This window comes from Chlorocebus sabaeus, chromosome 22 (assembly GCF_047675955.1).
Source record: "Chlorocebus sabaeus isolate Y175 chromosome 22, mChlSab1.0.hap1, whole genome shotgun sequence".
In the NCBI taxonomy this organism is placed as follows: domain Eukaryota; kingdom Metazoa; phylum Chordata; class Mammalia; order Primates; family Cercopithecidae; genus Chlorocebus; species Chlorocebus sabaeus.
The window spans coordinates 1,816,690-1,837,502 of NC_132925.1; the positions used below are offsets into that span (position 1 = coordinate 1,816,690).

The 20,813-nt window shown below is 33.8% G+C and overlaps 1 protein-coding gene across 10 annotated transcripts in view; it reads left to right on the top strand.

The window, feature by feature from the left end:
- Positions 1-20,813, top strand: part of ROBO2 (roundabout guidance receptor 2) — a 1,759,746-nt gene that overhangs the window by 1,626,022 nt on the left and 112,911 nt on the right. For all 10 annotated transcript variants that reach the window (XM_073009644.1, XM_073009645.1, XM_073009647.1 and 7 more), the window contains 2 exons: positions 6,389-6,516; positions 11,060-11,071. In XM_073009644.1, the coding sequence (XP_072865745.1) occupies positions 6,389-6,516; positions 11,060-11,071 (140 nt within the window). The remainder of the gene's footprint in view (positions 1-6,388; positions 6,517-11,059; positions 11,072-20,813) is intronic.

The following is a 20,813-nucleotide window of genomic DNA, read 5'->3' on the forward strand; positions in this document are numbered from 1 at the left end:
TACTGTTATATTTTATTTTCTTAAGACATGTGACTTGAAACCGCTCTGCCAAAATAATGAGCTTATATATTTGAAAGCATGGAACGAAACACAAAGCTTACATTGTTTTCTCTCAGTCTCCACATTTGTTTTATACATTCTGTTAAAATTATTTCATTTATTTTGGTGGAGAAAGAGAAATTATTTATTTATTCATGTTACTAATTTACAGAGAGAAATTTATTAATGATAATATGTAAACCAAATGTGTAGATTGCCACTCAAATTGCCAAGTTATCTCCATATAGCTAGTAGCATTAATGTATTAAATATTCCAAGTTCGTACATTTTCAGTATCACATCAATATGAATTTAACTTACATTTCAGAGCTAAATGCTGATATATAAACACAACATTACTATGCTTCTTGATACAATATCTTGTTATGTTTCAAATTAGTTAATCTTTCAGTACTTCATATAATCGTTGCACTGGTAACCATGCTATAAAGGAAGTAGAAAAGAATTTCAAGCATTTGTTGGTGCATCATCATTTTTTCAATAAGCATTCATTGAACACCTCCAGTATCTCAGGCACTGTTTGTTTAGACTTGGGGTATATAGTTTAAAACGAGAGAACCAGTCTTCATTCCCATGGAACATACATGCTATTGGAAATAAAGAAGACAAGAAATAAGGAAACAAATGATGTGGTAAAGATACGTGCTTTGAAGAAAATAAAATGTATTAAAAAGTGACAAAGTAATTATGAAAGCAAAGAATAAAAAGAAAGTAATTTTTAAAAAGTAACTGGATTGGTGGACAGTAACTAGATTTCTTAGGCAGGAAAGACATGTGTAAGGGAGTGATATTTGGGCCATCCTGAAAGTCAAAAAGGGTCAGCCATGGAAAACATAAAGGAAGAACATTCTATGAATTTGCAAAAGGACTACAAAGACACAGTAGAACTGGCTTCTTACATTGAACAAGTAAAAGAAAAGCCATGTGACTGGAACAGAGTGAACATGAAGTTTGAGAGCTAGGCAAGGACCAGATTATCTAAAGCTTTAAACACCATAAATAAATAGGTTTTATTCTGAGCGACCAAATGAGAAGCCATTGGATAGCTTCGAACAGTTCAGTGACATAATCAGATTTATGATTATCAATCAGTAGATCTGTACTGATGCTCTTAATTCCCTTGGAAGCCTTGACATAAAATAACTGCTGTTACAGTCGTCCCTTCTGATTGGCAGTTTTGTACTTTCTCTTTGTGGCTTCAGTTACCCTTGGTCAACTGTGGTTCAAAAATATTAAATGAAAATGTCCAGAAATAAACAATTCATCAGATGTAAACTGCACAGCATTCTGAGTAACACGATGAAAGCTTGGACTGTCCTGCTTCATTCCACCAAGACACAAATCATCCCTTTGTCCAGCGTATCCACGCTATGCACACTACCTACCAGTTAGTCACTTAGGAGCCCTCTTGGTTATCAGATTGACTGTCTCGTGTAGTGTATTTGTAGTTCAGTACCATCTGTGGTTTCAGGCATCTACTAGGAGTCGTGGAACATATTCCATCTGAATAAAGGGGGATTATGGTACAGTATATGGTTGCTGTTGTTAGGAAGAGTTGACCTGAAGATGAGATAATTCATAAGAGACCCAAAATTGAAAAAGCTCTCTTGTAGGAGAGAGAGTATAGTTTTCTGTTTGGCACAAGGAGTAGTACTGTTAGTAGTAACTTTGGGAAGAAATGTTTTATGTTATCATACATAGAAGATCTTCTAATAGAGATGTTCAAAGATAGAATAGACCACTTGTCATAGGAACAAGCTGGAGGATTGCATGTTGCAGATAGGATTCAAGTGTTGATGGACGGTTGCAGAAAGTGAACTTTTAAAGGTTTCATTTAGCCTACCGAGTCAATCCCTTTATATGTATTCAAAGTATTCTGATATAAATACATCATATAAACCGCTGATAATATTTGCAGTCTTTCCTCAGGCAAAGATTCAGTGAGAAATGAGAATTTAAAAGATTGTGAGCATTTCAATAACTAAGTACTCGAAGCCTGTTTGTTTTTAAATTACAACATCCCAGTGTGATGGGACATAGCAAGACATGCATTGTAGCTTTTACTTCTAATTGGAGAAAGACAAGACACGGCCCCAGGAAATGTGTGTTAGCTGGAGAGAGCCTTGGAGGTAGTTCTGATCTACCCCAATGTGGAGTCAGACATCATTTCACTAGGCTCTGAATCCTATCATGTCATGTATCCCCAAATTTGGATGCAATATATAGATGTGTTATCAGCATGGCTTGAATAAAATAATGGAATGTTTATTATAATCTTTTCAAACGTCAGTGATCATCAAGGAAAATGAAAAGATGGCAATGTTAAAGAGCATCTACTAATTCCTCCGAACTCTGATGGGCACTGTGATATGCAAGACCGTTAAAAACTATTACCCAAAACTTCTTTTTACTCCAACACATCCCTGTCTCACTGGAAATGGATTTAGTTACCTTCTGTACTTACACCTTTTCTAACAAACCTGGCCCATGTCACCAGACTATTGGCCTTGGCCACAGTTTTACAATCTATATCTGAAAACCTGTTCTACAGGTAGAAAAAAAATAGATTTGCTGTTTGATTTTAATGGCACAGTCTCTTTGAAAGGTCATCTCTTTTATTAGTTGTTAAGACTAATTCATTTTATTCTTCCCAAGTAATAGTTAATGTTAACTTTTCACAAGGAAGGTAATATGCAATCATAGAATGCACAATTACTTGTATCCCTGATCAACGTACCATTAATTAAAAAACAAACAAACAAAATCTCATTCCTATTCTTGTTTCCACCTTCCTTTAAAATGATTTAAAAAATCTCAGGAAGTCAGATTTCAGACTTAGTTTGGGTTCAAATATTATGTATTTTGTAATTTTTAAATAAACACTTTTAATTTTTTTTTTAATTTCAACCTTTATTTTAGATTTGGAGGTACATGTACAGGTTTGTTACATGGGTATATTGTGTGACAGTGAGGTTTGGGGTACAAATTGTGCCATCACCCAGGAAGAGAGCATACTACCCAGCGGATAGTTTTCCAGCCCTTGACCCCTCCGTCTCTCTTTCCTCTAGGAGTCCCCGGTGTCTATTCTTCCATCTTTATATCCATGTGTACCCAATTTTCAGCTTCCACTTAGAAGTGAGAACACAACTTCCTTCTTTTTTATGCCTGTGTAGTATTCCATGGTATATATGCACCACATTTTCCTTATTCAGTCCACTGTTGATGGGCACCAAGGTTGATTCCATATGCTATTATGAATAGTGCTGCAATAAATATGCAAGTGCTTGTGGGGTTTTTTTGGTGAAACTATTTATTTTCTTTTGGGTATGTACACGATAATTGGATTACTGAGTCAAATGGTAGTTCTGTTTCAAGTTGTTTGAGAAATCTCCAAACTGCTTTCCCCAGTGTCTGAACTAATTTACATTCTCACCAGCAGTGTGTAAGCATTCTCTTTTTTCCACAGCATCATCAGCATGTGCTATTTTTTGACTTTTTAATAGTAGCCATTCTGACTGGTGTGAGATAGTATCTCATTGTGGTTTTGATTTGCAGTTTTCTGGTGATTAGAATAAACACATTTTTTTTTTTTTAACTAAAGCAGAAAGCGGGAGATAACTTTTACATTTTATTTAGTTTCCATGTTGTCTTCTCTGTAATGAATGTCTCTAAAGTGAAGTAAAATTTTGTCATACGCTATAACTAAATATTTGCTGAATATGAAATTATTTTTCTGTGCACATTACATAGTTATGTGTCTTACTGTGTTAAGTTAGCATTTTAAAATTAAACTATTTACTTGCAGAGAAGTACACATAGAATGAGAAAGTGACACATTCAGAGTCAGGGTTTTAATTCTGGGTTTTCTGTTTATTAATAACATGACTTTGAGGAGGTCATTTTATTTGCCTAGGTGTCAGTTTTCTTATCTATAAAATGACAATTTCTAATTCAGAAAAAGGTTTTGAGGATACTCTGTACAATGTGTGCAATCATTTTTTTTTAAACTGAGGTAACATACAATTTTTTTTTCAATGACAAATCAGAAATAATGTACAATGTAGATATCTTTTATTGACTTGGAATCATGGCTTCACATATGTATTGATCCAGAGAAAACTTTTTAGACCATTAAGTTTATCTCCCCTCTTTTAGCTCTTGAAAAAGCTCAGCTATAGGACAATGTAGATACTTCTGAAAGTCACACAAGAATAAATAGCTTAAACAGTAGTCAATAATTCAATTTTTTAGATGAATTGGAAATGTCTGCAAAATACAGTGTTTAAATGTTTCTATCTTACAGCTAAGCATGTCATGCAGTACATAGGCTAACTGTAGAAACGATGATTTTTATTAGACATTAAATACATCACCAGTAACTTTTCTGAAGCCATTATCAAAATAATTGTTTTTCTCACATTTTTACTGGCAAAGTTAGGCAGAAAGTGTTTATCTGTATTATACTCTTTTATGCATTTTAGCCTAGGATTGCTCTTGACTATAAATACATGGGTAAAGTCATTTGGAGTCTTGAGGCCATTCACAGTTGGCCTTTATATCAGCAGGAAACAAGATATATATCATGTATTCACCACTAGTGTTTCTTGAGCACCTAGTAGGTGGAATAATAATAGCAAACATGTATTGTGCTTTTTGTGTGCCTGTTTTAAGTACTTTATATGTCATTTAAAGCTCACACTCACTCCATGAAATAGATGTTATTTTTAGCACTTATTTTGCTAATGAGGAAATAGAGACCCAGAAAATGTAAGTATATTGTCAACCCTTGCAAGCATATGAAGAAGCCAAGTTCATGAGTACAACTCTGGCTATTTTGCTCCTGAGCCTGTGCTCTTAACCATTTGATTATGCTACTGGATATTAAAAACTCTATATTTGAAGTATGGATATTGCAGTGAGTGAAGCAGACAAGATCTCTGCCTTCATCAAAATAGATAACAATACAAAATGTAACTAAGTGCAGAATTATTGCTGCAGCAGTAAGTTTTCAAAAAGGGAGTAATTAGATTTTTATAGTATGGTAATGGATGACTTCACAATGAAGGGAGTGGATAAGAAAGTAGTGGATAAGATATTTCCCTCACCACTTATGACATATTTAAGAAGCAGAATTTTAAGGCAAAGCACGCAGACAGAAAAGTAACCATGATAATTAAAGGCTGGAAGAGTAAGGGTAGTTAAGTTTAGTTGGCATGATTGGTATATAGACAGTGCTTTTTGTCATGCCAAGGTCTATAAATTAGGACTATATTAATTCATGCCTTACTCTAATAAAGTTAAGCTGGGTTATTCTTCTAGCTAAAGCTGGAAGTAGAAGACATCTGGTTATAGTCGTTTTAAATGCAAGCCTAGAATGTTTGTGTTTGTCCTGAAAACAATAGGAAATCACAGCTAGTTTTGAGCAGACAGGACCAATTAAAATGATATTTTGGAAACATGGATCTAACTGTGGTATATATGAGGAAGAGAAGCAAGGTGGCCAACCAGAAACTATTGCAAAATGTGTGTTTGAAGTAAAAACCACTGGTAAATATCAGGAGAAAATGTCACATGTGAAAAAAATGATAGCTGGATTATTTAGTTTGTGTAATTATAATTTCTTAGAATTAAATAAGAATATATTCTCATGCAAGTACTCCCAAATTTTTGGTGTTATGTTTTCTGACCCACTTTGTTGGTCTGCTTCATTAATGAAGTGGAGGTAAAACCATAAATGCACGTGAACAAGCTGAATATGTGCATTTCCAAGAATCACTCCAAGGCATGCTGATGTTTCAGGTGTTAATATTCCTATTTAAAAATTGATTACATACCCTTAATTCTTTTACCTAATGCCCATTTTGTCGATTTGCCAACAAATAAGAGAAAAATTTTGTTCTTTAACATATTTCAGCTCTCTAATATCCAAGGTGCCTAAAAATAAATTGTATTATTGAACACAGTGTGACTAACAAACTAGTGAAATATAACTCACCAAGAAACTGAGATTGTGTCTATCTTCTTTAGTAGTCAAGAGCTACCACATAAAGGTCAAAGTGCTAATTATGCCTTTGATAGTTGTGCAGCGGAAAGAATTGTATACGTATGTGAAGTATAGGTAACTGACAAGCAGCTGAAGATTAGATATGAAATTGATTTTATTAGCAATACCTTTAATCTAAGTAATTGCACTTTATGGCTGATCTGTGTGTGTATGTATTTGTGTTTAGGTAACATACAGTTTAAAAAGAAAAAGGAAGATGATTACTTCATGTTATTATCCATATAGCGAATATTATTTAATAAAACCAGTTCATATTCTACACAGGTATGACATCAAAGATGATTACACACTAAGAATTAAAAAGACCATGAGTACAGATGAAGGCACCTATATGTGCATTGCTGAGAATCGGGTTGGAAAAATGGAAGCCTCTGCTACGCTCACTGTCCGAGGTAAGAGATTTAAGATGTCAAAGATAATTGAACCAGGACACTAGTATTTGGTTAAATTGGTAAGTGAACTTACAATCAAAATAGTGAATTATGCTGTTTTGTTGTACTAAAATGCCTAGATTTTGTGTCCTGTCATTAATTGAAATAAAATTATTTTCATTATTTGGTTCCACGTGATGATAACTTAAAAGGATTAATTCTTAAATAGTAAATTGCTTATATGGTTTAAAGTTAATAGTTTATATGGCTTAAAAGTAAATCTTAAAAACAGAAAAGATCTATACTACTCTTTCCATTTCTGTTGCTTTCAGCTACTTACTGCTTTTAAATGTCATCAGTTTCGAAGGTACTCTCATGTTTTCTGTTTACTAGTTTGTCACTTTGTCACTTTATACTAATAGCATACTGTTTTGAAGTTCTTTTTAATGTCGGCATTCAAAACAGCAATCTGAAAAAACTAACAATGCTTCCAAAGGTGAAAATGAATACAGAGGCACTCTCCAGACTTGAGATAATCTGATTTAGAGACTGATTTGTGAAGTTCATTGGCCTTAAATAATTGAAATAGTCAGTGCTGCTCTAGTAATAACTTTCACCTTCTGAGTGTCATGCACTTCCTCAGCCATGGAATAATGTTCACTTATAGACTCAGTGGAATTGCTTGTAAGTGAAAGAAAGCATTGCTTAACTTTATAGTGCACTAGAATAAGTTAACCGTCTTTTCAGTGGAACTTGTTGATCACGTGAGGCAAATTATATAGTCCAAGATACCAAGTAGTACCAAGTGGACACTTAACACTTACTCTTGAAATAGACATTACCCATGGCATCATTCACACTCAGAGAAAATCAAACAAAGATAGGCGAGCACATCCTTTCTCCCACTACTGACTGTGCCTCCTTCTCTCATCCTCGTGGCAAAGTGAATGGCTGCATTGCTTTCTTCCAAGTCTCAGTTACATCTCACCCCACCTAGTCATACCTCAGACCGTTGTGCAGCTTTGCTCCCAGAAGGTTTCAGAAGGTTAGGAGAAAGGTTTGGAGAAGCTGGAAGTTGCAGGAAAGGTATCAGGGATCCTCAGGTTAGTTTTTTGTGTGGTAAGAATAAGGGTTTTTGCCAGATGTATGATTTAGGCTTCAAATCATGAAAAACTCAATGACCTCCAGGTTGTTATGAGGAGACAGGCACTTTGGACACCTGGAAAAATATTGGTGCTTTTCATGCTACTCAATTGCTCCATCCTTATTTCACCTAATCCATTTCTTTTCCTCTAGACATTCTAGTGTGAATTTAGATACAAAACATATTTAGACAAAATTGACAGCTAGTTGCATAAAAACATTTTCACTCTTCATTACTTAACAGGTCATAAAGGACTATGATCACATATGAATTGAATATATAGATATATATGGATTATGTAGGATGAAAATCTGATAACCTTTGTAAGGCAATGAACACACTTGATTTAACGCACACTCTACGTGGATGACTTCATCATTTGTCATGTTTGCTGGGCAGCTCATTGCAAAAACAATTCACTAGACCAAAGTATCCCCAAAGTTTTCTTTTCCTTTTTTTTTCTAAAGTAAACGGAAAACAATAATAAACAACCAGCCAATAAATGTCCCACTGGAAAACTATTTGCTGACTAAACGAATGGTGAGAAAACGTGAGGAGCTGTTTGTTGGGAGAAGCGGCAGGGCTTCTTCTATGCTGGAATGCTTGGACGAGTGAGACCTGAAGTGGTCTGTTTGCCTTAAGACCTTTCCCAACTAATTGTTTTCATAATTTGCTGAAGGTTTCAGGCTTAACATTTCATTTAACAAAGCATGCTCCTTAGGTGGGGATATCTGAAGCTAACTTACCAAACTAATAGAAAACATTGTTTTTTTTCAATAGGGTTTTTTTTTTTTTTTTTAATCAGCAAACCTTAAATGGTCTCTCCCCTAATCCATATCCTGTAGATGGATTAGAGTGTTTATTCTCTGTGGTATGTATTTATCACCTCTCTAAGACTGAAACCTCAAAAACTGTGTTTAAAAAGATCTTAACACAATATAATATAGAGTAAAATACTGTCTAAAAACATTTATTTTTTACCATTAGGAAAAGCATTTGGGTTTTCTCATGCTAAGAGATTAACAGGAAAAAAAAGACAGCACTGTTATCTATGACTTATTTTTTTTCTTTGCTAATTTTTCTATGCACATAAATGAAATGTGCAGCCTTTCTTTGGATTGTTTTATTAGAACAGGGTCAACTGACCCAAGAGGCCATGTCCATTTTCATCCATTTAATGCAGAGACACAGTTTAGTTTAATTTGCTGATTTTGAAAACATCCACCTGCTGGTTTTTTCCGGATAAAATGTTGCTAATGTAACAAGGACAAAAAAATGTATTGTGATGTTTCTGCTAAAACTTTATCATAACATTCACATTAGCCAGTTGGGGAAAATGTAAGGGAGTTGATTGTCAAAATTTGAAACAGATCTACTCAGTTGTTTCCCATTTCAAAAATATGGTTAAAAAAAACAACTATAAAGTGAGGCTGAACATCAAGAAGCTCCCTTTGCTGACTTGGCAAATGTAAAATTAGGAAGCAATGAAGCCAGTCAACAACAGACCTCCTTGATTAGACTTTTCATTCTAATCAAATAATTTATTACTAATAAAACTTTTTAAATGGCTTAAAAATGACCATACAAACTGCATATTTGCAAGCACATTTTTCCTATTTTTAAATTTTTAAATTTGCTTTGCATAAAGATCTCATTGGAAAAATAATACTGTTTCTAGACCAATAAAGCCTTAATGTTTTGGAATTATTCTATCCTAAAATAAGACAGACTATATTTTATTTATTTAAAACATGATTTCTCACCACAGTTTCTTTTTTTTTTCTTTTGTTAATATCCTACACTCAAAACGCCTTTTCATTTCTAAAGGAAACATTATGTTTGAAATTCAGCTTGAGATGGCAAGCTGAAAAGTGCAAATTCAAAGATGAAGAACAAAAGTTCTTTTTCTACTGGACATTTTGCCAGTGCAAAATTAAGAGAAACTTCATCTGTTAGAATAAGCCACAACTTCACATTGTTTGTCTGTTATCTCTTTTTGATAGTTAATCTTGCATTCTGCTCCTCACTCCCCTCCAAAAAGAAAGAAATTACGGTACACTGGGTAACTTACTCCTCTTTTCCTCTAGCTATAGCAAACACGCCATATATGTTAGGACACATTAGGGTTCCACTACACCAGGCTTTTCATACCACTGCTACAATTGCCTTATTGCCTATTGTCTGAATCTTTCCTGCTTTAATTGTGAACAATATTGTAAGATCATGGCTCTCATAGAGACAACTACGTTTTATGTTTATGGATTGCACAGAGCTGGTATTATGATGTATCCGTTAAGTGAATATGTGTAAATACGTGTTCAGTGGTGGTTCCTATCTTGCCCAGAGAGCCATCATCAACACAAAACCATTGAGACGTTCCAGAGTCACATTACGTATGCGCTAGAACTGTATCTACTGAGATATGGGTGAAACACTGTTGAAAAAATTCTGTTTTTAATATCAGATTTCATGAAATTTCCTATACTACTCATCATATTATTTCTTCATTTGGATAACGGGATCACATGTTTTACAATATTTGTCTATTGCTTTTGCATAAAATGGTTTACCACCTAAACTGATAGAGTGTTACTCTTTTTAAGGAAAGGATTATGAAGCCTATGTGTATCTCTTACAATTTCTTTGCATTAATAACAGGGGCAGCCTATTACCACTGATTTTAGTGATTGAAAGTTATGGTATAATAAAAAAATGATAATTTGTTGAAGCAGCAGTTTGAAAGCCGTTCTCAGTGTGAACAAGAATCAACTTGTCAGTCATTGTTCCCTGCCCTCTGCAGAAAGAAGGAAAAAGCTTAACAGTAGTTAGGGAGCTACTGAGTTGAAATCTCTAAGGATGTTCCAACCTATTTGTTATATTTTCATCCACCCTGTCCATGGATGAAAAGTGATGTGATCTTAACTTATTACTGACTGAAAAGCAGCGTCAGGGGCTTTTCTGCAGTCCTTGTAATGGTTCTGACTAACCATGCTTAAAATCCAATTGCTATTTAAATCAGACAGCGAGGGCTTCTTTTATTGACATGACATTTGCTAGTCTGTGACTTGAATAGTGATATTCATCAGGTTTTTAACTTTGGGGTAACACAAGGATGTTTAACTCAAGATCTTTGAAATAATAACTATAGCAAATGATGATGATAAGACTTTACCTAAAATATCTCTCAAATTGCTTATAGTCAGTCCTCGGAGTCAAAGTAATTATTTTCCTAGAATTATATTTATAGCTCTCAATTTTATCAGACCCAGATATCTTGGTCATACTTGAATTGTGAGAATAGAAATCACTCTATTGTCCATACTTAAATGTAACATTACACATCATGCATTCTGATAATTTTTCTTTCTTTTTTTTTAATTTCTTTTTTATGTTCTCACCACACCATTGTAATGTCTACAGCTCGCCCTGTTGGTAAGTAGCCATCCTTCTATCCACTAAGCATGGCTTTGCACAGTGCTTCATAACTCATGCATAGTAAGATTTGACAGAGTGGAATATATTTATTTTACCCATGTGAAAATAGTACTTGAGACTGTCTGCTCTAAAAGTTTCTCCTGTTTTTTTTAAAATCACATTGATAAACAATTTTTTAGTGACTTTTGCTACGTAGCAATAAGTAGGTAACAATTTTTATGTAAGAGAATAAATGAATGATTTATGTTTATGAATTGCTAGCTTTTCTTATAGGAGAAAAATATATTGTATTAGGATACAATAAGAAAGCATCACTATCTTTTTTTGTATGTATAAAATAATCAATTATTAGTTATGTTTGATGTTAAGATAAAAAGTTATGAATTAAATTAAAAAGTTCTACGACTTTACACATTTCTTTTAAGTTACGCAGAGTCCCAGTATTTTAGGGATATTTTTAACTGCTGCATATGTATTGCCTGCATGGCTATTTAAACAAAATTAAGTAAAATGCTTTAAGTACATGCTTACCCTAAGTGGGGGAGGGACAGTGGAACTGTGTTCTTTGGCATGAAAAGTTAGTGTTTGTGGTTTTAATATATCTTATTTTTCATTTGGTTTTGTGAAATTAAAGTAAGTTAACAGCTTGCTTTTGCAGATATTTAAGTGGTAATTATTTGTAAACATTTGGAAGATAAAATATTTCAATTCATTGACTTAATAAGCTTTCTGCATCTCTTTTAAGCTTTAGTTTAATCCACCAATAACTATGTTTAAATAAAATTTGGTAATTGTGTTACATGTAAATGAATAGATGGATGCATAAACGGATGGATGAAAGAGTGAACAAATTTAGTACACTGCTCCTTCAGTATACCAAAAGATGCTTTAATAACAACTTATTCAATTTTGAGGGCTTTATAAATTGTCCATCTAGCTTCAAAAGCTTTCTTAATGTGCTGGCTTGACATTATTGACACTTGATAGATATGTTGGTTCAGACTCACACATTTTTTCCCCCTTTGGTTGAAACAGTCATGGACTTTATTGTTAGACAGTATGTTTTTACATCGTCAGCAAATACGGTAAATATACTTTGGTTTCCCAATCTGACTTTCTGATCTGGTGTTTCTGAGCAATACTCCCTTTTGATTAGTAATTTAATATCCCTTATCCTCAGTGACGTCCTCTATAAAATGGAGAGAATAATACTGACTTATCAAAGCTGTTGCAGGAGGGGACTGAGTTTATGATTTATTTTATACGTAAAAGGCATTTTGTCTGCCAATGTTGGTAGCTATCGTATGCCTAGTTTCTGAGACATTACTTCACATTTTAATATTTTTGAAATAAAGCTATGGCTCACAATTAATTGAAACATAAGCTGTGGGATGTTTTCTAAAACAATGAGGAAATCAGTTGTGGTTTGTATAACTGAAGTTTGAAAATTGAAGGATATATTATAATTGTTTTTAAGCCTTATTTTCTTGTATTTGTAAGGATTCCTATTAATGGTAATTTTGTGTGTCTTTTGAATTACATACAAAATTAAGAAAAGAATGAGAAAGAATAAGATGATGCAGCAATAGACAAAGGAAGAGCTGATGGTAGACTGCATGACCACTCTGTCAGATTTCTTTTTCTCAACATGTGTGAGCTAGTTTTCAGGTTCAGAAATTCACTCATTCATGTGTCAAATAAGAAAGCATGTTATTACATAAAGTGAAATAAAATAAGTGGGAACATTTATATATAAATTATATATAACAATGTTATAGATTATATATATAATAAAATGTATTAAGTGGAAAGATGGAGAATGATCTGACCCTTTTTCAGATGACTATGGAATACAAAAACTTTGCAACCTTATTTAGAAGTTTTTTAATGATATTGTGTTGCAGTATTTATAGGAGATATGAAAATAGATGAATGATTGACAACATTTCTCAATAGAAAGGATGACAGTAGGTATTTGAAAATACAGGTTGGTTTTGCATTGGCAGCAGTTGTACTTACAAGCTGATGACTTTTCAAATGAAAAGGAACAATCACATTTAAATTGCAGATCTTTATACACAGAAACCTCATGCCAATATACCATGACCACTTGATTTATATTATCTCACAAATTTTCAAAACATAGAATAAATAGTATGTTAATAATTTCCAATATATTTAAAATCTTTAAACATAGGAAAAAGTACGTTGATTTCAAAATGTGATATACACCGAGTATTGAGACGTATCTGTCATCTGCAAGATGTTTCCAAAGTTATTTCCATTTTTTATTCCTGTTTGAAATGATTTCTTAAATCCCCATTGGACTGGAACTAAAGAATAGCTTCTTGACACATTGCACTTTATTCTGGGGAAGTCTGTCATTTCATAAATCTATCTCAAATGACTTATGACAATGTTCAGAAATATAAAGAACTATACTTTAAACTTGACAACTACTATTAATTTTAAAAACTGAGTGTTCGATATGTTTTAATTGGATTACCAAAAAAGAGACATAATAAGGCAATTAACCTCATTTTTTTGTATCTACTTCTTACATCAATTTTAATTCAAGAACATAGATATCTGAACATTTATTGTATGATCAAAAAATATAAGTCAAGTAAAATAATGATTACATATTAAAATTATAGAAAAACTACATTACTATTTATATTTGTTAATGCACTAAAAAGCATGTTTTTCAACTTTGAAGCTCTTAGCAATAGCATAAAGGGTACTCTGCAAGGTAGAGACCACAGAAAGGGGAGAAAAACCAGCTTTTAGTTCCAATATAAATTAGGTGAAGAAATATGTACCAAGTATATAACATTTAGAGAAAATTCACAGCATAGTTTGTGTCTAGAGTTTTTGAATGAAAATTAGAAATCGTTGCAGATTCTGGAATACTTAGAGATTCAGGATCCATCACTACATTACTCACTGGATGAAACTTCTTGATGGTCTGTGTAGAAAGCCCCCGTTAGAAATCATTACAAACCCCCAAACTGAGAATTTTGTCTAAATGGATGACTCTCATGCGATGCATTTGCGTTAAAGAATTTGCAACTCTCTGCAGTCGCCGTTGGAATAAACACCGCTGGCCTGTATTTAGAGTTTTCCTCCAGGTGAACCTAGAGGACGCCCCAGCGTGGGAGGTATTACTGAAAGCACACGTTCACATACTTGCCAATTGAGGAAAGTGTTTTATGGATTTCACTTGTGCATCTGCAACGTCGTCACCAATGGGTCCAAACGAGCTCTTTAATCTAATGTTCATATTTGCCGGCTGCCACAAAATCTGGGCAACTATCACTTTAATAATTAAAACTCCACAAGCCCTTTCTGTGGTTTTGACGTTTTACTATTCCAAAGGCATTCTTTATACGAAGAGAAAAGTACATCGTAGGACGTAGTTAACTATGAATGCTGAAATATTCATTTGTTTATTTGGAAAACTCTTCTGATGAGGAAACTGACAGAAGAAAATGGTCTAAATAGCGATAAATATCTTGCTTCCTATACCCATCTGTCTTATTTTTTTATTGGAAGCCTCTCCCGAGCTTAAAAATAAAAAAGAACATCTATTTTGGAGATGGGCAACACATTTTTTCCTAGCAGCAACTCAAAACATGATGAGTAATTTGGAAAGGAACTGTCAAATCTACCAGCTGCCTTGCTTAGGAAGCTGTCCTGCCCCGTTTGGTAACGTGTGTACCATATGCTGGATGCTGATTGCCTGGAGGATGAAACTGAAAGCCGAGTACCTCACGTGAAACTTGTTTAAAATAGCAAAAACAAACTAACGATACACAACTTGATGGAAACTTCTAAGTATTTTCTAACTTAGTGACCCGAAAGCGTGTTTCCTTTTGATGGAAGAATGGAATTGGCCACACAAGAATTTAGAAGTAATAAGAAGTACACATGTTTTTTGGCAAAATTCACCATTTAAAAATTATTTTTTAAAAGCAGCAGCCACTACTCCAGACAGAAATCTATAGGGACATTTTTTTTAATATTTCAACGGCTTAACCACAGTAATTAAATATGCCATTTTAGAAAGTTCCATTTTATGAGTTGAAGCAGAGTTTGTTAAAGCATGTTTGAAAGCAGTTTATTCTGAGACCACCAAGAAGTCAAAAAAAAAAAAAAAAAAAAGGATTGTGATTGGAAAATTAATTCAAGATGAACTGTAAATCTGACGTTACTTAAAGAATAATGTAACAGATATTTTGATGCCCCCATCTCCCACCCCAACTTGAAATTTGGAAAATATAATGTGCTGTACATAATTTGATATTGGAACTATCACAGTTTTTTTTAAATCAGAAAACTTAAAAGGTAATATGTATGAACCTTTTCATGTTTGGATGCACTTTTTGCAAAAGATGTTCTAAGTGTACCTTGAAAGGAGACCTAGACTTTTATTTCTTGCATCCCTTTTCTTTGGACAAGCTGTTACCCCGTGACCTGAGGTAATCATCTCCCGCCTGAGAGCTCTTAATGTTTGCTGCACCTGGCACTAATTAGCTACTTTATGCAGAGTCTCATTCAATTATTATTAAGCATCACGCTTTCCGTTGCTCCATATGTTTTGATTAAGTGGTAGGTTTAAAAAAGACATTCTGTTTTATCTTCTGTATTCCAACTGAGTTTCCATAATGTGAAACGTTTAAAATGTCTTAAGCTAATGTTCATTTCTAAAGTGAAACACAGCGTGGATGACTTCTCAGGCTGCTGGTTCTAGCCTTGTGTATGTGACAACGTCTTTCCATTGAACAGGAGGAGAGGCCAGGTCCGAAATTACTCTCACGCTTCTTTTTTTTTTTTTTTTTCCTTTCAGAACTTGGTAAAAATGTTCTATTATCTTGGTATTGAATGGTATTATAGTGAAGTCTGAAACTTACAAAAAATATAATTTTTTCTTGGCTGGGATGTTCTTTTACCATATGAATATACATGCAGTCCCTTCTTTCAAGTAACTTTGCTGAGTTATATCTTGGTTATGATTGTCCTGTATGTAATATTTCTAGGACACAACGAGCCACTTAAATCTGCCACATCTATGCTTTAATTTGCTTTACTTCAATAACCTTTTCTTCTGTTTTATCTTTGATTTTTTTTTCTGTTTTACTTTCTCATTTCTTCAAATACATTAGTTATATTGGCTTTCCTTAGTCTCAATTTCACATTTATCAACTTCTCTATAATAATTTCAGTCATTTTTATTTGATATTGTATATTTCTCAATGACAGTATACCACATCTCCAACTTTTAAAATTGCAATCATTATGTATTTCTTATTTCTAAAATATAATCTAATTTTTTTGTTTTTTGTTGTTTTCTTGTTAAGCTCTAATATGAAATTCTTTATCTTGTCTTTTAGCCTTTGTACCCCTTTTTTAGTTTTTAAAAGAGAGATTTCATTGTATATAATTTCATTTAGACTATGCCTGCCTAAGTATTTATTTTAAATTGTTTCTGCATTTCTTTGAGTAATTCTTGGAAGACACAGGTTCTTTATCTCTTTTTAATTAATTACATTCTTTTTCTGTCATGAATGAAATAAGTACTTAGTTAATATACAAGTTTGTGTTAAATTTTGTTTTGCATAGATTCTGTTTTGGTTACTGTCTGATTATTCATTTTCTAGTTAGTTCTGAAGACTAGAGTTTGCATATTTGGAGAAGAGAAAATGTGAAATAGCAGGGTAATTCAATAACCCCTATTTGGAATGTTGTTTTTCATATCTTACTAAAAACATACTATTTTCTTCTCAGTATTATACTCGGCCTGGTGATACAGAATCACCCTTTTTAAGTTATGAGCTGTGTGCATTTTCCTATAGAACTCTCTCCTCATCTTCCTTTACACTCTCTGCTTCATCATAAGGATGGTTTTCAGGTGTGTCAGTTTTCTATTGCTGCATAAAAATGACCACACATCGAGGAATTTAAAACCATGTCATTCTATAGGTCCAAAATGCAGGCAGTCGCAACAGGGTTTTCTTCTCACGGTCTCACAGACCCAAATCAAGATATTGGCCAGGTGGCGCTCTCCTCTGGAGACTCTCCAGAGGAATCCACTTCAAAAATTCCTTGTGGTGTTTGTCAGAATCTGGTCCTTTGTGGTTGTAGGACTGAAGTTCTCACTTCCTTGGCTGTTAGACAGGGTGACTCACTGTTTTGAGTGACTGCTCTTCAGCTTTCGCACATCGCGGCCGCCAGTCTCCATAGCCAGCGGGGGTACCCTGAATTCTTCATGTGCTTGCTTTGTAGCTCTCTGAGGCCTCTTTCTGATATCAGCTAGAGAAAATTTCCTGATTTAAAGATCCAGAGTATTAAGTAAGGCCCAGCTGATGAATCAACCCATTCTAAGGTCAACTGATTAGTAACCTTAAGTATATCTCTAAATATTTTTTGTAACTTAATATAATCATGAAAGTATTTCCAGGAAGGGCCTGCTTGAGGTCGTGGGGCCTCAGAATTCTGCCAACTACAGTAGGCTTTTTTTTTTCTTTCTTTCTTTCAATACTTCTTTCTCTGCCTTCTGAATGTTAGCTTGTTTTCTACAGTTATGTCTCATATTTCGCATGTCTCACTCTACTTTGTTATTTTTCCCATAAAAGGATCATGCAATGGGCTCTCACAATGATGTTAGATAAGTTTTGTGCAACTGGTATTGATAAAGGATTAAGGCTAGTTAGGTCGGTGTCCAGTGTGCTTCCTCAGTTTTCTTCAGACTTTACTGTATTTGGCAGGGGCACTTCATAATTTGTGGTTTAAGGGCTCTGGTAGTTTTCCTTATTATTCATGTCTTTTGTTCTACTCAGTACAGGAAAGTGAAGTAATATAAGCCTTTCCTCAATTGTCTTAACCTAAACACCAAAAGTTTGAATAATCATCATTTTTGGAGTCTCTTCAAATAAAAATAAAATAAATATGAAGTATTTTTAATTAGTACTTAAAATTAAAGTACTATAACTATTAAATATCAGGATACTATAAATACTCAGGCTCAAAACAGTATTATGAGATTAGTATTAAGAGGTTTCACTGGCTGTGTCCAGAAAAAAATCACATTAACATTTGAATTACATATTTGAAGAAAGTCAGAATTTTCATAAGTTGCTGCACTTTGTAGACAGAGATATCATGAGACATATACTGTAAAATAGATCTAATGATATGTGCTACACCTAAATATGCATGGTATTTGAATTGCTACACCACTTACTTAAACATATTAAATGTCACTCAAGGGAATAGTACATAATTAGATTTATTAAAAACATATAAACTAGCAAACTGTATTACATTTTGATTTAAAATATATCTGAATGCCTTTTAAAATCTCACTTATGGCAAGTATTGCTTTCCAGATATACTGAGGATATTATTTTCATTTCCCCGACAAAACTATCAGCTCTTTGTCAGTAAATACATTGTTATATTTATCTTTCTGCTGCCTCTAGGTCTAGCATCACACGTGTGGTGGGGGCACACAAATGTTGGTGCATTTAATTGATACACGCAAATGCATACATAGGTAATATTTGCCTAGAAAATGTTTATGCAAGCAGCTTTAAATAGTGCTATAAAAAGATTAAGCAACATTAATGGTAACAGGCCAATCACATATTCCCCATTCTGCTGGTAGGAGATAAAATACAACAAAAAGAAGGCACTAATGAGCTAGGATGGTGACTTACTAAGCGTGTAATTAATGTTATTAAGAAACATTGCAGTTGCATATTAAAATTCCGTTAACTAAGCATCCCTTCAGCATCAGTACATTTGTTCCTTGGTTTCAAGTTTTTCTTTTTTTTTTTTTTTCTGATTGGCATCTTCATGCAATCTTTTTCTAAAAAATGAGATAATGGGATGTGATCAGCCCTCGTGGTTTAGCTGGAGTGCTGACATGACAGTTCTGGCAAGTTGACAGGTTAAGTGAGTGAAAATGGATGTCTTGTCTCACCATTTACTTGAAGAGCCATTTTAAGCTATAGTTTCCCTCTCTTTACTCCCACACTTACAACCCTTTCTATCCCAGATGTAAGAAGTCAAGTTTTCCTAATTTAGGAATTTAAGATCTTGAAAGAAGTTTTTCACCACTTTAAACTAGTCTTCTGCTGGTCAAAAATGAGATCATTTCTTTACAAACAATGAGTTAATTTCTCTAATAATGAATTAGTTTTTAAGTTAATAGCACTTTTTATTGCCTATAATGTATATACACCTATGTATATTTAAAAGTTCTATGAAACTTGCATGGTGAATCTCATAATGATTTCCATAGTTACATGATTTCCTATACCTACCTATAATTAAGGAAATCTGTTTTCATAATCTGAAATATAATAAAGTTTAAAATTACCTGCACATGTGCCCACCTTATTTACGGTGTGAGTAAACTATTACTGTTGATTGCAATGTAGAAATATTTAATATGATTATAGGATTAGAGTGAACTTGCTAAACCCAGGAAAGACCATTTAGATGAAAAAATACATGGTTCCACTCCCACAATCCCTCAGTTTAATTTCTGCCTGGCAAACTCAAACGATGAGTGAGTTCACCGTCGAATTATATTCCTTGCCCGAGGCCTTCAAATACCTAAGCTGACTAAAAGAGTACACCCATCTAGATTGCCTCAGGCACAAAGAAGCCAGGTGAGGGGAATGGTGCCATGGGGCACTCTGAGAAACTTCTGTCTCTAACATACTGCCTGTGTTTTCCCCTCGGGAGAAACACTCCCCCACCCTCCCTTCCTTTCCAACTTAATCTAAAGGAACAAATCAAATTTGTTTCTCTCTCTCTTTCCCCCCCTCTTCTTTTCTTCTTTTCTCACTCCTTCTTTTCTTCTCCCTCTCTCCCTCCATCTCTTTTTTTTCTTCCTCTCTCTCTCTCTTTCTATGGTTTCTCCATCTGTAGAAGGCCAACTGAGTCAAGTTACTATTTTGCTTAGTATGTATGTATTACAACCTTCATTGTATTGTAACATGTCACAACACAAATGTGTTGTAACATGCTTGATTGTTTCCATGAATGTCTCTTCTGGTAGGAGGTGACTTCCAGAGGACAGAGATCTTGGTACCCTCTGACACAAAATAAAACCACTAATGTTATTTTAAAAATAATTGAATAGTATTATGAATTGAATTGCCATGTAACATCTGAATTCATTTTTGTAGAAATTTATTACTGTGGTATGTTCCAGTAATGTTTTGCCTTCAAAAACAAAAATATAAGTGTTAAGGCACTGACCCAAGTATAAAATGGCTATGTGCTTGTAGCTGTTCATTATAACACTGTTTTTATGTGCCTGCTTATGAGATCTAAAAATGTAAGACATTTTGAACTGAGTTAACTCTTTTCAGAAGCATTCTTTCCATTCTAGAATGATTATTTCATTATTTCAAAATCAATATTTCATTTTGATATTTACATTGTGCCATTTCAGGCAGGAGCACATTATGTGTGACTCTAAATGAAAGAAAATGGTTTGAACCACTTTCACAAAACATATACATATTTTGGGGGTGTATGTGTATTACACTTACCAAAATAAATTCAGTGCTATTGGCCCTCCTTGGAATTGTTTTTACAGTTGCAACACATGGCAATTCAGAAGGCCACTTATGTTATTTTGTAGTCATACTATGTAATTATTGGCTGACTTCACTGCCTTTTCAAGTAATCAGATTTTGAATAATTGAGGGTTTTTGTGGGG